The sequence below is a fragment of the Crotalus tigris genome, unplaced genomic scaffold (assembly GCF_016545835.1).
Source record: "Crotalus tigris isolate CLP2741 ecotype Arizona unplaced genomic scaffold, ASM1654583v1 scf7180000017666.27876245, whole genome shotgun sequence".
NCBI lineage: Eukaryota > Metazoa > Chordata > Lepidosauria > Squamata > Viperidae > Crotalus > Crotalus tigris.
In genome coordinates, this window is record NW_024096551.1 from 2,389,659 (window position 1) to 2,410,331 (window position 20,673).

Sequence of the window (20,673 nt, forward strand, 5' to 3'; positions counted from 1 at the left end):
TATGTGAACAAATTGCGAAGATCCTTTTTTCATGCCAGAGAGGAAACCAGAGTCTTTTAGAAACTGCCCTTAAAGAAGACTCGTGATGGTTTCATAGGATTTGCTTCTATTCTTATACAGGATATATTGGGCTGTGAAGTTTCACATATAGAGACAAAAGATGTAACTGATAATGATAACTCTTCAGTTCCCGAAGAGGAAATGTTTGGAGATGTGCTATGGGATGCACATGATGAACAAGAACAAATGGAGGCTTTCCAGCAGGCATCTAATTCAACATGTGAGCTAGGATTTGACAAAGTAAGTTCATTCCCTCTCCAGGAAGGAAATGCATAAACGTTTGTGGGTTTTTCCTTTTTCATTGTTGAAAAGATAGGGAAAAAACAGATTTGAGAATAACTTAGGAGGCTTTCCGGTCTTAGATAGATGCCAAACTTGGTTTGGGAACTGATGCTAATAATTTTGTATTAAAAATTGGTGGATGTTGTTCCTGTTTCTCTCTTTGGAAATAAAATGCTATGGTATGATTCTAGTTTTAGCATCTGACTACTGAGATAATGCAAAATACCTCATTGGACAGCAATAGATTATGCATATTTAATTTCAAGCCTCTGTGCTGAAACTTTCTAGAATAAAAAGCACAATACCACACATTGTGGTATTAGCACAATTTGTATTTATGGACCACAGTTGAAAAGGGCACAGGTTGCATAATATTAATTTATTAGTGTCTCTTCTTTCTGTTTATTTTAAGTTACTTGACATTTGGAGCCATCATGCAGAACTATGAAGAATTTATCAACTTGACAAGTCCTTGATTACATTGATTTTTTTTAGACATTTAGAAATGTATAAAAATATACATTTTTAGCAAGTTGGTACATTTTTAGCAAGTTGACAAATTTAAGCATGCTTATAATAAAATATTTTCCATTAAAATGAGCATGATCTGATTCCAAATTAAGGGACCTGAAGCCCCATTGATTTTTAGGATTTAAATTGAACTGAGTTTCTTTGTGTGATATCATATTGCAACAATCTATTGTTCTCTTTCAAATACAGTGACAGTGAGCCTTACAGACAATCATTCATTATTTTTATATGGGAATAACTCCATATACAGAATATGGGTATTTCTTGGTTTCTGTAGATCAGTTCCCTTCATAAGTTGTTGACACAATGGAAGGTAGGTATAGTAAGAAGGATGATTAAGGATGTAAAGTTACTTGAATGTATTCAGGTAGTTCTGAACTTACAACAGTTTAGTGATTATTCTAAGTTAAAACAGCACTGAAAAAATGGACTTATGACCGTTTTTCACACAACTGTTGTAGCATCTCCATGGCCATATGATCAAAATTCAGACACTTGCCACAGCTGACTCTTATTTAATGACGATGGGATCATGTCCCAGGATCATGTGATTGCCTTTTGTAATCTTCTGACAAGCAAAGTCAATGGGAAAACTAGATTCACTTAACAACCATATTATTAACTTAACAACTGCAGGGATTCACTTAACAATTGTGGCAAGAAAAGTTGTAAAATGGGGCAAAACTCATTTAACAAGTGTCTCACTTAGCACAGAAATTTGGACTCAGTTGTGGTTGTAGGTTGAGGACTATCTATATTTAAATCTAGTGGGACCAAGGCCTTCTCTGTGGTGGCTTCCTCTATGAAACATCCCCGCAGAAATAAGATTGGTCCCCACTTTGAAACTCTTTCACTGACCCTGAAGACCTGATTTTGCCAATGGGCATGGGAAACCTAGAGTGGGATATAGCCCTTCAAGTGGTTTATTTGATTGACTTTGTCACCATGGGGTAGGGGTGGATTATTGCTTTTTATTGTTATTTATTTATGGGATATTATCTTTGTAAAATCCCAGCTGTCCACCATTGATAGTGAGTTAGGTGGCCATATACATTTTCTTAAATAAACAAATATTTGAAGAAAAAAATTGAAGATAATAATGATTCCAAAATGGTGAACCGAAACTAATAATTAACATATTAGTGTTTTAAGCCATTTGATGCTATGGTTAATTTTTAGAATGAACTAATGCAGTATTCTTATGCATTTATATGAAGTTGGTTTACACTGGTAGTGTTGAATTTAAGCTATTAGCTATAGAAGTTTTTTTGTTTTGTTTTTTTGTCATTAATCTTTCACTTACAGGGGAAACAAGCTTACATTATGTAGCTAATTTCATGTGTAAGACTAAACCAGAATTTTTAAGTTAAACCTTGGCTGACAACTCATAGTTATCTGATTTACATAGAATGCTATCTTAGAAACAGTAGGTTTGCATATCACACTGTCTTATAATTAAACTTCATTGTTTTCTTAATCCTGGATAAATTCTTCTTTCTCTTTATCAGGTAATGATAAAATAAAGTAAATTTATGAAAACCAAGTAGAAAATTTGTATGTCTTATCCTAGATTTTTCCCAATTTAAGGGTGACAAAATAGTTGTCAGCTTTTCATAATAGAATTTATTAATTGGAAGACATCTCACAGGTGGTCTAGTCCAGTTCCCCGTTCAGTGCAAGAAATCACTAAGCCATCTGTGATAGGTGGCTATCACTCACTATTGGCAAATTTCTCGTGCTATTTTTCCTGCAGGCTGTTCAATTGCTTAAGAGCCCTTAACATAGGAACATTTTTCCTAGTATTCAGATTTAATCTCTTATTTTAATGTCAGTGTGTTGGTCCTTGTCTTGGACTTACTTTAACAGAGAATATATCTTGACTCCTCTTGAATATGATAGCATTTAAATATTTTTATGTTGCTATAATACTTCATACTAATGTTCTGTTTTATTCTGTTTATTTAACTATTGTTTACACACTGGTAATTCTCCTTTGACGCCACTTCAGTTTCTCCATGTCCCTTTTAAAGTCCAGAACTGAACCTATTACTCCAGTTAATGGGGTATCTGGAGATCTGTAATAATACACATCTGGAAAAGTGTAATCATTCTGAATTCCTATCAGTCTATTAAGAGTTTGTATTTATTTTAATGGAACAATTAATCTGTTTTGTGTATTTATTTATTTATTTTGTAAATTACTTGGGATTCAGATTGGGCAGTGTATAGATTTCTTAAATGAATTTGAGTGTGCAGCTTGATCAGCACAGAACACAATGCAACTATTACCTTTTATATTCACGTGTAATATATCTGTTAATGTATATTATAACTGCATTGGCCTAGCATGTTTATTGATAGCCAACTAATGATCCACTCTTAGGTCTTTCTCACATTGTATTCTGCCAAGCCAACTCTCCCCAATTCTGTATTTATTCGATTTTCCATTCTTAGAGAAAAGTTTTATTCTATATCTTTTAAGGTGTTTTGTTTTCATAAGCACATACGGTCAAGGATATAAAAAAGATCCATATATAAAAAAGAAGATTACAGTCCAAACTAATAATTATAAATAGAAATACTGCCTGAAGTATATCAACTACACAGCGTGCTTACCTCCAGAGCTTCTGAGAAGAATCTCTTTTGTATTTCAAGGACAAAATACAAGCTTTTGTTATTTCATATGTGATAGGCAGAACAACACTTGCCATATATATCTAGGCAAGGGCAAGAACATTTTTCGTTAGCAATCAAACAAAGACAAAATCATACATAAGAAATGAAAATAATAAAAGAGAGAATTCTGTCAAACCTCTGCAGGTAACAAGGGCAAATCCATTCTTATGAACCACCTCCACAAGGCCATCACTGTGCTTGCATAATGGTAAGACTGAGCAGAAAGGATAAACTATTAGGTAGTTGCCATATTGTATGAAAATACTAAATCAAAAGCAACAAATCAAATAGCCTGTAGCTATAGCCTATGAAGGTGGTCTAAATGTTAATTACCTGATTGTATACCAATGGCATATTTTTATAGTACTCCCATATTTTTATAAAAATAAAAATAACATTGGAGTTAGATAGGTTGGGTATACTCTTGCACTACATAGCTATTTTTTCCTTAATATATTGCTCCTGAAATGAAAAAAAAAAAAAGATGGCTGAAGTGTCTGGAAAGAATGAGAGAACTGCAGTTTCATTTTGTAAAAATCAGTGAATTAAGACCAAGGTATTGGTAAATAAAATTTTGTCTCAAAGTATTCTAAAACCTAATTGGTCTGGTAACCCATGCACACTAAATTGTATTGTCACTTGAGTTTTTCATGCCATTTCATGCTGATCAAACCAGTGAGAACTTTAATTAATCTGTCCATTAATTGGTCATATATGAATCAGGACAGTCATGGTCAATAAATTCTGTTTTAACTTTTTTATTTCACATCACATTCAGAAATTATCCATATCCCTCACAGAGGGAATCTGGGTAGTGTACAAATAAAATATAATTAAAAGACAATTAATTAAAAAACATAAAATGTGAATGTAAAAATTTAAAGGAGAGAAAAAGTTAATTAAAATTCGACATTAAAAGTTATTTAAAAGGCGGAAGGTGGGAAGGTTCTAACGCAGTGTTTCTCAACCTTGACAATTTTAAGGCATGTGGAATTCTGGGAGTTGAAGTCCACATGCCTTAAAATTGTCAAGGTTGAGAAACACTGTTCTAACGCCTCACAGCTGCCTGCTTTTCTCTCTGCCCCAAGCAAGATAGTAGAACCGCATCATTAGATATTTTTGAAAGGCCGGGAAACTTTGACTGTAGGGGAAGAATGTTCCAAAGGGGAGAGAAGAGTCTTTTCCTAGTCCCCTCTAGTCTTGATTCTTTAATTAACAAGATCCACAATATACCTTATGTATAAATTTAGCCAACATCAATATATTATTTTATATGTGCATAAATTAATATGGCAAAGACTAATCTTTGGATTAATAGGTTTAAAACCAAGTAAATGTAAATGTTTGGACCTAACCCAACCATTATTTATTATATTACATTGTTTTCTTTGCAGTATTATGAACGTCTGAATGATTTGGTGGCAGCCCCTGCACCAATTCCACCCCTCCTTGTATCTGGAGAGCCAGGCTCTGGAAAATCGCTCCTTTTATCAAAATGGTATTATGGATTTTTTTTTTTTTAAAAAAAACACCTTTATTTCTAGGAAATGTACATTTTTAAAAAATGTTTCCTTCTTCAAGAAATACTAAGCTGTACAAGTATGTGCATTCCAGATATCCTTTAAATCCAGTTTTACTAGTCACTTCATAACACAGTTATAATATATTAGCTCAGTGGATATAGTGCTAATGAATCACTACACCTACAATATTTATATTCTTCATTTTGCAAAATATACAAAGTATTCTATCATGTTATAAGAGTTTGTCTTCCTTTCCTCTCCATTTGTTCCATAGAGTCTTTTTCAGACAGTTAGCCAGGCTCTGTATATTATACATTTGTTACTTTATCACAGACTCTAGGTTTTCAAGATCCCCCAATCAACTTTCCTTGTGACCATTCCTGACATTTTACCTTGGTGGGAATGTAGTTTAGCAGGGAAAGGGGAAAAAAAAGTTCCACTTGTGCAATAACATCAAAACTAATTTAGTTGCATTTATTTGGTGTCTCACTGTAATCTGTATAGGGTATACCCATAAAGACATTTAAAGTTTAAAATGTGTATATATACTGTACCACCATTTATTTTCTAAGGACTGCTTGTTTATTTACCTTAATTTATCTAGAATTTAAACTGTTATGATGACACCATTCAGGTTTCTAGTCTAAGACCAAATGCCAAAGAAACTGCAGCACAAAAGTATCAATTTTTGGAAAAGAATGGCAGTTTATTGGCAAAATGTGTTACATATAGAATGTGTCATGTTCAGTTCCTAATATCACAAGACAAGGCTGGAAAAAACTTCTGAGTTTGTGGAGATCTCCTGCCAGATATGTTGACTATAACCTATGTAGGCCAATCTCTTGAGGCAAGGATCAAGAGTTTCCTTTTCTAGTTTTTTGAAGCTATCATTAATATCTAGTTGATAGTTCAATGTTTAAAAATTAGACTTCTGGTGGATCTGCATGCGCGATGGCGGCTACTTTGTAGCCGTCCTCCTGGGTGTTTGAATCGCTATGAACAGCGGCCATCAGCTGTTCAGCGGTTCAAAATCCCCCTCCCGGGCAAAGGGGGGGGAAGAGGGTTGTCTGAATAGTGGTAGAGCCACTCTCATGCACCCCCAAGGCTTTTTTGGGGGGGTGAGAGGAGTGCTCCCACGGAATTCAGACTGTCTCCGCTTCCCAGCTGCTTTTGTCCCTAGGGACAAAACAAGCCGCTGCAACCACCTCCGCGATTAAAGTGATCTGGTGAGTTTCTTTTTTAGAGGCGGACAGAGCTGAGTAGAGGATTTAGCTTTTGCTTTCTTTGATTTTATTTGGATTTTAAGTTTAAAGATTTACTTTTACTTTTATATTCCCTCTTTTTATTTTTTTCCTTTTGTTGAAAGGGAAAGTAAAATGGCGATCGGCAAGCCTTTCGGTTTTTTTTTTTCCCTTTGGGAAGGCAGAATGGCGATCGGCAGGCTTTTTGGTGGTTTTTTTTTTTATCCTTTTCCTTTTTTTTTAATGATTGGAACGGAATGTGGATTTGATTTTGATGTTGGGTTTGGATTTTAGAAGCATTATTATTTTTGTTTAACTTCTTTGTTTTGCTTTTTGTACTTTTAAAAAAATGGAATGGATTTTTTCTATTTAATTATTTTTTTCTTCTTCCCTTTTCTTTTTTTTAACTCCTTATTTTTTATTATAATGATCTCCTTTTGAAGGATTTTTTTGATTTTTTGGAGTTAATCTCTCTTTTTCTTTTGTTTAATTTTTGTAACTTTTAAGAAGGAGTAAAGATTTTTCTAAGATGGCTCCAAAGCGTTCAGTATCTTTTTGTTATAATGATCTCCTTTTGAAGGATTTTTTGAATTTTTTTGGACTTAATCTCTCTTTTTCTTTTGCTTAATTTTTGTAATTTTTAAGAAGGAGTAAAGATTTTTTTTAAGATGGCTCCAAAGCGTCCAGTAATTCCTACAGCTCCTAAGGTGGTTTCTTCTTCGGTGTTATCATCAGTGCAACAACCTAAATCAATAGCTTCACCCTCTTCCTTGGTACAGCCAATAATTGTGAAGGATTTGCAAGATATGATGGGAAATGTTATATCTCAAATTAGGGCAGAAATGAAAGAGATTTTAGAGGAAAATAATAAGATTTTGAGGCAAGAGATAGTTTTGGTTCTAAAAGGAGTTGCCTCTGTTCTTGAAAAGCTGAACTCTCGTGTAGAAGAGGTAGAAGAAAAAGTGGAAATGATGGAGGGAAAATTTGAAAGCATGGAAAAAGAAATGGAAAATGAGATTCTTATGCTTCAATATAGACAAATGGAATATGCCTTAAGAATCAGAGGTTTGGGAGAGTCTGTGCAAGGAGATCTAAGAGAGATGGTTGCAAAGGACTTTGCTGTGATTTTGAATAAAGAAAAAGAGGAAATACTTAGTGAAATTGAAAAATTATTTAGAGTTAACTCTGTGGTGGCAGTGCAAAAGAATTTGCCAAGAGATGTGGTAATTTACTTTGGGAAAAGATCTCTGCGCAACGAAATTATACAAGCTTTTTATAAGAAGAGATTTCAAATTGCTTCACAAGATGTTATAATTCTAAAGGAGATCCCATCTAAAATTTTAAGAAGAAGAAAGGAGTTTGCTTTTTTAGCAGATGAACTTAAAAAGAGACGAATCTTGTTCAGATGGGATGTTCCGATTGGAATGGTGGTGAATTACCTGGGGATATGTTATAGACTTAATACTGTTTCTCAAGCAAAAGACTTTTATACTTTGGTCCTGGGGGTATGTTCATCGTCATCTATTAAGTTTAAAGCTTTGGAAGAAAAGAAGGTAGAATTGCAGTCTGAAGAGCCTATACTTATGAAAATTGGGAAACCTCAGTTTGAGGGGCCTCAACAAGTTGAGATGGAGGAGCAGAGGATAACCTGTGCAACATATAACTGTAAAGAAAAGGAGCAACAGAAGAAGGTTAAGGAAGCCTCACAACTATTGATTTCTGAATCTGCGGGAGAAATAGGATTTATAAATTTTTTGGAGCAACCTTTAAGGGTAGAATTGCTGTCTGAAGAGCCTATATTAATGAAAAATGGGAAATCTCAGTTTGAGGGGCCTCAACAAGTCGAGATGAAGGAGCAGAGGACAACTCGTGCAACATATAATCGTAAAGAAAAAGAGCAACAGAAGGAGTTTAAGGAAGCCTCACAAGTATTGGCTCCTGAGTCTGCGGGAGAAGCAGGATTTATAAACTTTTTGGAGCTACCTTTAAGGGCAGATTTCAAAGCACTTCTTTCAAGATTTATGGATAAGAGAGACTGACAAGGATGGAGATCGAATGAAAATTCTAGATAAGAAGTTTAAGTTTAAGTACTTAGTTTAAGTATTCAAAAGAGTACTGAGTCTGTGGGAGAAGCAAGATTTACAAACTTTTTGGAGTTAGCTTTAAGGGCAGTTTTCAAAGCACTTCTTTTGAGGTTTATGGACAAGAGAGACTGATAAGGAATGTGTTTATTGTGGATGGAATTTGTTATTGGTAAAGATTTAAATGTGTATAAGGGAATTTTAATGGTTTATGGACAAGAGAAATTGATAAGGAATGTGTTTATTGTGGATGGAATTTGTTACTGGTAAAGATTTAAATGCGTATAAGGGAATTCTAATGTTTTAAGTAATGTTCAAATTTGTGTTTTGGAGGGAGTTTATAAAGAATGATGGATAATAACATAAGTATGATATGAAAAGGTTCAGAGTATATTATAATGTGTTTAATGATTGGGTTTTATTATTATTATTATTATTTTTAAGAGAAGATTACTTGTTTAATTAAATGTATCTAGATTTGTTTAGGATTTATATATCTTTTAAGTTTTTTTTTTGATAAGAGAAGATTATGGAGATTGAATGAAAATCTTAGATAAGAAGTTTAAGTTTAAGTATTTAGTTTAAGTATTCAAAGAGTATTTAGTTTTAATGGTATAATGAAGGTTTATATGTTTATTTTTGTGTTCTAGGATAAAGAAAGAGGGAGAGATTAGATTTTATATTGTAGGTATAGATATTCAAAGAAAGTAATGTTTAAATTTGTGTTTTGGAGGGAGTTTATACAGAATGATGGATAATAATATAAGTATGATACTAGAAAATGTTTAGAGTATATTATAATGTGTTTAATGATTGCAATTATTATTTTTTAGAGAAGATAACCTATTTAATTTAATGTATTTAGATTTGTTTAGGATTTATATGTGTTTTAAGTTTTTTTTTTCTTTTTCTGAAAAATTTTAATTAAGCCTGTACTCAGCTCTGGGAAGGTTGGGGGAGGGTTTGGGAGGTTTGGGGATCTGGGGGAGGGTATGGGAGGGTGGGGGGGTTTGGGGAGGGGATTTGTTTTGTAAAATTTAAAAAACTTTCAATAAAAAAATAAAATAAAAATTAAATATAGCCATGTAAAAATAACTTTTCAATGTAACAACATAATCATCTATATTGTGGTAGAACTGTTTGTAGTATTTGAGTTGATAAGTATAAATTTTTTCTCATAAGTATATAAGTATATTTTTTCTTATTAGGATTCAGTTACAACAGAAGCATTCTCCTAATACACTCATTCTCTATCATTTTGTTGGGAAACCCATGTCGAGCAGTTCAGAGCCTACACTGATTCTCAAACGTCTCACTTTAAAGGTAGGTCTATTTAACTGCGTATCAGCATATGGGAACCAGAGTACTTGTTCACTTAATAAAATGAGAATTCTGTTTCACTATATTATGCTTAAATTTCCTGTTCTTTGTATTTTCATTAGATGTTTTCAAAAAATATATAAATATAAAAAAGAAACTAGAAAAAGGGATAAAATAATTAAGACAAATTGATAAACTTGGGATTTAAAAATGTCAGAGAAATTAAATTTTGAGTATAGGATTAGTTGATTAATCATATATTTTGTTTTATAGCCTAAAAATCAAAATTAAGCTCTAAAATAAGCATGAATATCGAGAACCGTAGTTAACATAGTATAAATTACCAAGTGAGATTATAGGCAGAATAAATTAAACAGTGTCACTGAGAGTCTATTCTGATTTAAATATCTGGTAAAACTAAAATACAGATTCTGTGACTGCAGAAACTTAGATTGTTGGGTCCTTACAAATCCATATGTTGTTGGACTGTAATAATTTCAAGCTTAAATTTTATTTTTACTTGGCCTTAGTATAAAATTTGTAGAAACAAAAAATATCCCTTTATTATGAAGTATCCTGAGCATGAGAAACATATTCTGCTGTCATTTTTAGCCATTAGGCTAAGGAATAAAACTAGGCTATATTTCCTAATTGTCTGGCTTTTAGGCAAGCATAGTTTACATTTCTCAGTTGGCAGTTATTCTGCTAATGCACTAGCCTCTCTTAGTTTATTTACTTGTGATACTGAAAAATATCCTAATTCTTTGTCTTTATCCAGTTTCCAAGGCTCAAGCTTTCTTTGGCTAGAAGGCACCTGGGAATCTCATATAAACCATTCTGTGAGGTTATAATTGTTACACCCAAGAAGTGGTTAAATGTTCCATAATTTAGTTAATACACTGGTTCTAACCATGAAATCACTCAGCATGTTATATATTTTCCTGCTCCTTAGCCAAATGACAGATCCAATGTAGCTTTGTTGCACAGAGGTACATCTGTACAATCTCCTACTCTGAAACTAGAACACAGAATAATAGTACTGAGAGATTTTTTTAAGATCCTATAAATGAATCAGTGTTAAATGTAACAAATTATGATACTTTTAAAATCAAAATATACGATTTAACCACAGTTTGGTTTTGTTCTTGGCTTATTTAAACTATGGTGTAGCATGTAGGCTAAATCTGGATTTAGAGGTTGCTAATGTATTGTTAACTTCCTATTCCAGGCTTTGGACAGAAAGATAGCAGGCTGGAGTGGCCACAAAATACGTTGCAATTAAGATATTTTTTCTAATCCTTTTTTAAATTAAAAACTCAGCTATGTGAAGTCTAAAAAGGTCTGCTTCTTTGTTTCATTTTTAGATAAAATATTATTTAGATGAAGCATTTTTATTTCTGTTTATTTTCTCACAGCTTATGCAAAATACCTGGTCAGTCTCACCTACTTCATTGGAACCAGCGAAATTATTAGAAGAATTTCCTCGTTGGCTAGAGAAACTTTCTGCTCGCCAGCAAGGCAATATTATAATCATTATTGATTCAGTTGATCAGATACAGGTATATATTTTTTGACTTTTGCTTTACTGAAAGATGGATTTAGAATTGCTTAAATTACTTTTTTCTAATTTAACAAGATAATTTTTTTTCACAGTGCACCAAAAACACACACAGAAAATGCATTTACATTTGTAACTGTGCACACATGAAAATAAGAAACCTGAATACAACTGGGAGAGAACATTTCTCCTTGTTCATAATGATTGGATTCATATATGCTAAGCTATGGTTTATTATATGTATACAATCAAACCAAGCAATCTAATAAACATTTATAATATAAAACATGTTTAACAATCAAAACCTTGCCTGCAACATCCTAAGTTAAAATGAAAACTTATTATAGAGAGGCCAGAAAAAGCTCTTGTTTTGGGAGATAGTAACTATAATTTATGTAATATTAAACACATAGTTTTAGGTTGGATATGTGTAATTCTTCTGCAATTCTATTTTATGAAGGCAGCTGAAAGAAAAAATATTATGTAAATGATATTTTTCAATGAGAAAAATATTAAAAAAATACATGTATAGTTAACCTGTTACAGCATTCTGAATTTTAAATTAACCTTATGTCTTTCAGCAAGCTGAAAAACATATGAAGTGGCTGATTGATCCACTGCCAGTGAATGTACGAGTTGTGGTATCTGTGAATGTTGAAAGTTGCCCACAAGCTTGGAGGTAAACTTGCTTTGTTTTACGATAAACTATGCCATTCAGCTGAGGAAAATCAGGCATGGTAGTTTTCTTCTCAATTGCAGACAGTATGTTGAGTGCCCTATAAGAATCAGCTTTACCTGTACATGGCAGAATGTTTTTACTATGAATCCATGAACACAAATAGGCATATCTATGAGAAAAGCAATATGCTTTTTGCAATAAGGTGACTGTGATGGCCATTCAGAAAATATCCATGCTCCTGAATTGTAGCACTTCAAAATGCGAATGGGAGATGCGTTTTACAGGTGAAAAAAAGTTCACTTGTATATAATACTCTTTAAAAAAGAATCACAAAACATTTTTATTGGGTATAAGACTATCAGAATTAGTACCCGGATTCTATCTTTTGTTTAAGTGAGTGTTTTCTGATATGGCATCTTATAAAACGATTTTATTGGCTTGCTGAATCAGAAAAGATTTTCTCTGTGGTAAGATTTTGGCTGTGGGATAATTTGATTTAATGTGTTGCTATGCAAAATTATGTTATTTATGGCTGGTTCATAATTTATACGTAATCAACTGTTTAATCAATCAAAAGAATAAGATCCTTTTCATAGGTACTATTATCAAACTCAGTATTTCTCATTGATTTTTGCTTCTTGTGAAGAATCTTGCATATACCTCTGTTAAATTCCATCATTTTGTTATTTCTCTATCTATCATATCCATTTCTCCTATCAATTCCATTTTTATCTCTATATTTGTTTCCTAGGATATTAACTACCCAATTAACTACCCAATTCAGACTGTTAACATTTAATAGGCATTGTTTCTAATTCAAGTTTTTTAATAAAAATGTTGGCATGTAAGCCTTGTGGCACCTTAGTTTGGTAAGAACCATTAATGGTCACTATTTGATTTTGAGACAGCTATGTATCTAAGCTAGGGGTCCACAAATCATAAAAAGGCCAAGTTTGAAGACCCTTGATCTAAGCAATTGTTTTGCTATCTGGCACACATAACTTTCAGAATACTGAAGATTAAGAGATTTGCCCTGGGTTTTTAACATTGTTCCTGTATTTAAATTTACTTTTTTTACATGTTAAATTCTTTATGTGATTGTCATTTTCTGCTTTCTCACTGAAAGGCTGTGGCCTACCCTTCATCTTGAACCATTAACTGTCAGCTGTGTCAAATATCTTATTAATGAAGAATGCAACAGCGCAGGCCTAAAGCTGACCAAAGAACAGGTATTGCTGCTTCATAAATACAAATTCCTTATCTTTGTACTTAACCAGGCTTAATTATAAATATTTCAAATTAAAAAGAGAAATAATTACATATCTCATATAACTTTAAAGAAAAAAATCAAAAGTTTCTGCACTAAAAATGGATAACTCAAGATTTAAAATATATGAAAGACAACAAAGCCCTATTTATAATAGCAGGTTATGTACTGTTGAAATTATGCTTGTTCCATTGCTTGCTATTATGATTAGGTATGCCTATGTCTCCTCTAGGTTATACTTGTGAGCTTTAGATTTTAAACCGGCGAATACATGATTTGTGAATGGGTAAGAATGTTTAGCAAAGGAATCAAGTAACTTTTCAATAAAGTTCTTGATATATCTTTTGCAAGCTGTAGTATGTCTGAGAATGTATCAACAACTATTTTCATTGTGATCTTCTAAATATTGATGTTTTGTTCTAGGAATCCTCAACTTCAGTTATATTAGTATGGATTTCTGGAAAATCATAGTTTTAAAAAATCCAGAGTTCCACACTTGTGTTCTTGTTTCAGTTGATCTGTAATGCACTTTTATTATTAAAAAAACATTTTAAAAATAAAATATATTTTTAAAAAATTATTTTTCTTATACTTAACAGAGGGCATGATTGTGTTGGTATGATGTTTCTTGTATCCCTTATGAGTTCATAACAGTTTTCAACATTGTAGAAGATTCATTTTTGGTTTTCTACTTCTTTAGGAGAAGAAGCTTGAGAAACACAGTAATTCTACTTCAACATGCAATGCTCTCTATGTCACTCTTTTGGGCAGAATTATGGCTGGGTATGTTAAAAAGATACCAATATGCTGCTTTTACTAGAAAAGAATAGTTAAGGACCTAGATCCAGTAAAATTAATTCTTTTACTTACTATTCATAAGAATTGATATCGAAACACAAATATGTATAAGTAGTAGGTTGTCCAAATGGATTTTTGCAGTTTGTATTCTTCTTTAATGACATGAAATAAATTCCCAAACTTTTTGATAGTCAGGTGGAAAATTCTTTATAATAATGATGCTAGCTCCTTTGGACAAGAAACTGAGATAAGCAGTGTGCCCTAGAGTCAGACACAAATGAACAGGGAAACCTTAACTTTTAATTCTAATAATCTATTAAATTCAAGCTCTATAATTTAAAAAATAAAATAAATGCTACATACAGTAAAACTTGATTTAATGGATCTCAGTTTAGATTTTGGATTTGAATGCTACAACTTACAGCCTTTGAACTTTGTCCAAATTTTGGGCAATAATAGATTCTGCCTCAACAGCTTGATTGGGGATTATGAGGGTATCATTCAATATAGGTGGTACCCAATCTGGCTCCAGGTGCTGCCATTGCTTAGCAACATGATCTCCAGACCTAAAGCTGCAGCGAAGATACCTGAATCATGGTTGATTTGTTTTGTTTCCTTCTGCTTCTCTTCCTGATTGCCATGTCATCACTGCTGCTGCAGTACACTGACCCAAAGTCCATATTAGTGTTGAGGCTCAAAAATATCTATCAATCATTTAAACAAAATTAGAATTTAACAGACAGCTCTTCCCTTGATTAGGCCACTGACTCAAGAGTTTACAGTATTTGTCATGTAGATGTTTTCTCTACAAAACAGGATACATCTTTCTCCCCCCCCCATTTATTTGCTTGTTTTATTTTTCACTGTAAAAGAACTTGAAAGTCAAAAGTTTGCAACTTAATTTCATGCTGTCAAAGAATATAGATGGCAATTTCATTCAGGCAATCTACTGTTTTTCACAAATGTTTTTATAATAGATTGTTAGATTGATGTCTCTTACTGTTATTTACTGCAGTTTTGAGAGGTTTACAACTGTTGTGCCAACCAAGTCATTACCTATGGAATCATTTGGGAAGTGCTATGCTCTTTCATGAAGTAGATAAGCCTCCCCCAACGCATGTTCTCCACATGTAGTAAGACCACAACTCCAAGAAAAAAAAAAACTTGATTTCTTTCCTTCTTAGGTTCTTTATCCCAGTTGGGACAATCACCACAGAAGGCAACACTGTCCAGTATAGTACAATAATTGCAAAGGTTTATTGAAAAAGTCTTGAACACCATTGCTCCTTTTATCAGTTTCAGCACAACTAATTTGAGGCATACATTGGTGATCAACAGTTTCCGAACAAATGTTTGTAGACAGGTATCTACAATAGAAATCTGATAGCTAACTAAACTGTCTTATTTCTTGATTCCAGAAAAATTTCCCAATGAGAAAAAGAAAGAAGCAAACAAAATAGCAAACTGTAGAACAGAGAAGTTCTGACACACTCTACATGTACACTTTTATAAACTTCAGTTGCATTATAACCTAAAAGAATTGGACTGGGTGTTTCATCAGCCTTGTCATTATTATAATTTAGAAGACAGTTTGGAGAGAAATCTAATTGTCCTACATAGCTTTTGATTATGGAAGTTCATGTCTTGACTCTTGGTACTTTTATCATATGTTGGTCTCCTGACTTTGTCAAGTTAGTCTATGTCAAATTGATCTTACATTTGCATGCAGCTATGCAATCAGATCAACTGTATGTAGACTAAATATTCATTTAGTAGTGATTCATCATGATCACTAGATAATGTCATTTGTTAGGCAAGGTGCAAAGAGATTATATTTCATTCAAATTGGATCCTCCCTGACTCAGGTAATATTTGGTTTCCTTCTAATGAATTGAATAATTGTTTCGGTATAATCAGCTGTAGCATAATATTATATCTGAAGCAAGATATTGGCTAGCATTATGTTAAATGATAAAAATCTGTTTAGGCTTACCATTTTGTGTGCATTCAGGCAGTTATTTTTGATGCAGCAAACTATGGTTAATCAAATCTTGCCTTAGCCCAGGAGTATCAAACTGCCAGCCTGCAGGCCAGTTGCATCATACAGAGGCCACATCCACCCCAGCTCTAGCAATGCAAAAAAAGTCACGATACATCACATGATGCGGCAAGTTTGACAGCCGTGCCTTAGCCTGATATATGAATTCAGCTGTATAAATATAAACATTGGAACAAATATCCTACCTTTATCACTAGGTTAACCTATCCTCTGTTGCATTATGGAATATACAATTTGCTTGACATGGTTGTGGTGTCATATGCTAGTTTAATGAGCTACATCAGCTTTCTCTAATTGTTACCCTCTGATGTATCATGGGCCTGAAACATTCTCACTGACACTATATTGGAGAAAGCTGACAAACAATATGAGTGAAATCGTGGAGCCTATATCTTTCCACAGGCTGTGACTTAGTGCAAGCATAAAACTAACTTTTCATCAGCATTAATTCTTTCACTCTAAAATAGGCTCTAAAACAGGGGTATCAAACTGCCAGCCCGCGGGCCAGATGCATCATGCCAAAACTACCCACTCCATTGATGGCAATGGAAAAAAAGTCACGATACGTCGCAACATGTCACATGACGTTGCGAGTTTGACATCCCTGCTGTAAAATAAGAACAGTTAATAGTTATTTGGCTTTAGCACAGTAAATACTAACCCAAATTTAGGTATCTTTTGATTAGTGAATTCAAATGTTTTATTTAGACTTGATTTTCATATTGTTGTTTTCCCTGGAAGATTTCTGCTTGATGTTTTGCCATTAAAAGTTAAGACTTGATTATGCACTTTGGGATAAAATATCTCAGAGGCAACTTATTTGCCTAAAAGTATAGCCATATTTTCATCTCTCTCTACCTTTCTCTCACTTGTTAACAAAATATGGCATGCATCTTATGTATTATTTATTTTATTCAATTTCTGGGACCGCCATCTCAAATAAGTGACTTTAGGTTATGAACAATCATTAACATTTGAGCTGTAGTTATAGGAATTGTGAAGGTTTATGATTTTTAATACTTAACTATTTCAAGTGAAATTTCAAGTGTACTATTTTAAATATTTTGTATTATGTCCTTCAGCATCAAAAGCACAGAAGATATAGATATACTTCTGCAGAGGTGCTTTGAGTGCCAGAATGTCACGGCTCTTTACCAGCTAGTTTTGAGATCAGTTGAAGAGTCCTTGAAAAGTGAAAAAGAGAAAAGGCTCATGAAAGAGGCAAGTTTGCAAGGCTGTTGGAGCTTCCTTTGCAATAACACATCTGATTTTATGGATATGGCTCTTTATTTAAGACAGTACTTTTCAAACTTGACAACAGTACGATTTGGAAACTTCTATTCCCAGAATTTCATAGCCAGTATGTTGGCTCGGGAATTCTGAGAATTCAAGTCCAAGCATTGTAAAATTGCCAAGCTGAAAAAAACAGTAATTTAGTATATGGATAATGATAGGCAAGTAAGTTCAGTTTTTTGCACCTCTAATAAGATGGGAAACTGATAGCTTCCCTTGTTCCGTGGGAGTCACTGTTATAGTTTTCCTTAACATTTTCTGTGGAATCGGACTCAGTAATTTAAATGTCTCCTTTGCAGTCCAATTCAATTATCATCCAAACCCTTTTGTTTGACATTTGTCTTTCAAAATAGGTCTTCTTTTAAAACTCATTATAAACTCTTGAAATTCATGTTGAAAAATTGATTTTTAAAAAAAATCTAAGAATATTCAGAAAAAAATGAGCTTTTTTTTGTATTGTGCAAAAAAAAATTTAGATAGTTCTCAACTTATGATCATGTGGTCACAATTTGGATGATGGCAACTGGCATGTATTTATTTATGATAGGTGTAGGGCCCAATGTTCATGCGATCACCACTTGCAGCCTTCTGACAAACAAAGTCAATGGGGTAAGCTGGATTTGTTTAATAATAATGGCAAAATGTGTTGGAAAATTGGGCCAGTCATATAATGACTCACTTACCAATCATAGCACGTATCATGAGAAAAGTTGAGTCACAATTGTGGTCCCAAGTTGAGGAATTACCTGTATTAGGATACTTTCATTGTGACCTCCACAAAGAGGATTTTCCTGTGAAAGGAAACCCAATAAACAAATGCAGATGATTGTAGTTTAATAAAGCATTTACTGGTTTTCTTAACAGTACTGTGTTATCTGTCCTGATATTCATGTGGCAGAGTCAATAAATGATAAAATTGTTTGTGTGTTTGTTCTATAGATTCTATGCCTCATCAGTGTTAGTCACAATGGAATCAGTGAATCAGAACTCATGGAACTCTGCCCTGAGCTATCGTGGGAAATGCTGGCCTCCTTAATTTACAGTATGCACAAAATGTACATTTTGACATATAGATGTGGTTTGTTAAGGTTTCAGCATCTTCAGGTATTGTGGCAAAGAAATTAGTTATCTAATGATCTTATTGTATTTATTGTATTTACTCATTTGTTAGTTTCTGCTAATGCTTTGGACAAATTTTTTAAAGCTAAAAAATAACTGAGTGAAGATCAGTTAATATATCACCATTAATATAATTTTTATTATTCCCAATATTCACACTATTTCTTTGTTATAAGTTTCTTTTTAAGAAAATTATTTTATCCAGTACTGATGGGAAATCTCTCACATAGCAGGCAAGAAATAGCAAGTAAAAGTCACTACAGATTTCACTTTAATAGATTAGCATTTCTTAAAATACAGGTAGTCCTAGACTTACAACAATTCATTTAGTGACCATTCAGAAATTTTGGGCTCAATTGTAGTCATAAGTTGAGGACTACCTGTACATGCATAAGACTGGAATTTTCTTTTACTTCCTGCAAAGTGACTTGCTGATTATCATTTATTATTCTCATTGGACAGTTACACTTACTGCAGGGTTGGTATGCTCTGGGTTCTTTCAATTAAACAATGTCATCTGTGGAGACCTAGGAAACACATCTTCTCTGCAGTAGTGTTCTGGAATTAGGTTCCCTCACAGATCCAGAGAGGCCCTTCTCTGCTGTAGTTTAGAACAGCGGTTCCCCAACCTTTGTTGCTTGGCGGCCCAGTGGTGGGGTGAGAGGAGAACCAGTCTGCATGAACGGTGGACTAGTGTGTGCTCATGCACAGCTTGACTTGTGCGAGTGGCAGGCCTGTGCGCACATGTGCACGAAGCTCAACTTGTGCAAGTTGAGCTGTGCATGCGTGTCCACTCACATTGGCCTGCTGCTTGTGCAAGCTGAGCTGCGTGTGCCGACCCACTGCTCACGTGGCCTGGTTCCGAATAGGCCATGGCCTGGTAGTGGGCTGCAACTGGGGGGTTGTGGAAGAATCATAAACACCTGGTTCTTCATCCAGGCCTTTGGCAGAGAGAGTGAGATGTGCTTACTTTATTTTTTCTACATAATTGATTTTATTGTGATTTCTTTATTTGAATGTTAGGAGCTACCCAGAGGCATTGAGTTAGGCAGCATACAAGTTTAATAGGTTACTGTTGTTGTTACTATTGTTACACAGTAAAACTGATATTTCTTTTCAGGCTTGGGATACAGTAAAATTGGAATATATGGGAGGAAGTCAGAATGGTTTTGCCTCTTACAGAGAAAAACTGATAGACTACTTTACCAGGCAATTGAGGTAAGATTTTTAGATTATGAGATATAGAAATTATTTAGTGACTATTTAAAAACTTAATAAATGTTGAAGGTAGCTTTGCTCATAACCGCCTTGTTGTCAGCAGGATTTCTCATCAGAAAATTCATACATAATCCCAGATCTTGGTATCCGTAGTAAATGCCTTCAAATAGTTACAATTTGGGGCACGTTTTGGCGAGTTTTAAGCATGCAGAATAAAGTAAATGGCCTTTTAAGTACGCATGTTTTTTCACATTCTCATTATTTGCAATTTTATTATCTGTGATTATATGCTGTAAAATGATAGAAACTTTGAGTATGATTTGATTGTCTTAAATATTGCACATCAATGATTGTAGTTTAAATATTATATGATAGGGCAGCTAAAGGACTAAGGTATAACTTAGGAACCCCATAGTTCAAATCTCATTTCCATCACTGTCTCATTTTATTACTTATATGTTTGTTTCTTTGTTTGTTTGTCTATTTAATTGTGCTTTGCACTAGCTGAAGCTTCCTAATGGACTTCAGAGGTAGCCCTATGTAGAGTGCATTGCAGTAGTTCAAGGGAGCGGTTGGGGGGCAGGATCTCTCTCATTCCCTATCAACACTGCTAGGACTGGCCTTGGAGGAAGGAGCTAAACCAGCATGCTGGCTCAGGAATTCTGGGAGTTGAAGTCCACAAGTCATAAAAAAGCCAAGGTTGTCTACCGCTGAGCTAAACCAATGGAAAACTGTGCCACCCAGCCCTAACTCACATAGTTGGCCTAAAGGTTACCATGGCTGATAGTATTGAAGGCTGATATATTTTAGTAGAATATTTTAGTAGAACTTTTTCTAAGTTACACTAGTTTCCCAGGCAGGACATCGTCTCTCACTTTTGATTATCTCCTTTTATATGTTAGTTCTGATACACCAGCAAAAGAAAATTCTTAATTTTATTTTTTCTGATTTTTCTTATGTTATCACTA

At 33.7% G+C, this 20,673-nt stretch overlaps 1 protein-coding gene across 9 annotated transcripts in view; it reads left to right on the forward strand.

Moving 5' to 3' along the window:
- The window catches only part of NPHP3 (nephrocystin 3), a 128,817-nt gene that overhangs the window by 86,028 nt on the left and 22,116 nt on the right, over positions 1-20,673 (forward strand). For all 9 annotated transcript variants that reach the window (XM_039336169.1, XM_039336176.1, XM_039336177.1 and 6 more), the window contains 10 exons: positions 121-300; positions 4,944-5,047; positions 9,603-9,717; positions 11,130-11,273; positions 11,854-11,951; positions 13,078-13,180; positions 13,919-14,001; positions 17,158-17,296; positions 18,308-18,472; positions 19,608-19,705. In XM_039336169.1, coding sequence (XP_039192103.1) covers positions 121-300; positions 4,944-5,047; positions 9,603-9,717; positions 11,130-11,273; positions 11,854-11,951; positions 13,078-13,180; positions 13,919-14,001; positions 17,158-17,296; positions 18,308-18,472; positions 19,608-19,705 — 1,229 coding nt within the window. The remainder of the gene's footprint in view (positions 1-120; positions 301-4,943; positions 5,048-9,602; positions 9,718-11,129; positions 11,274-11,853; positions 11,952-13,077; positions 13,181-13,918; positions 14,002-17,157; positions 17,297-18,307; positions 18,473-19,607; positions 19,706-20,673) is intronic.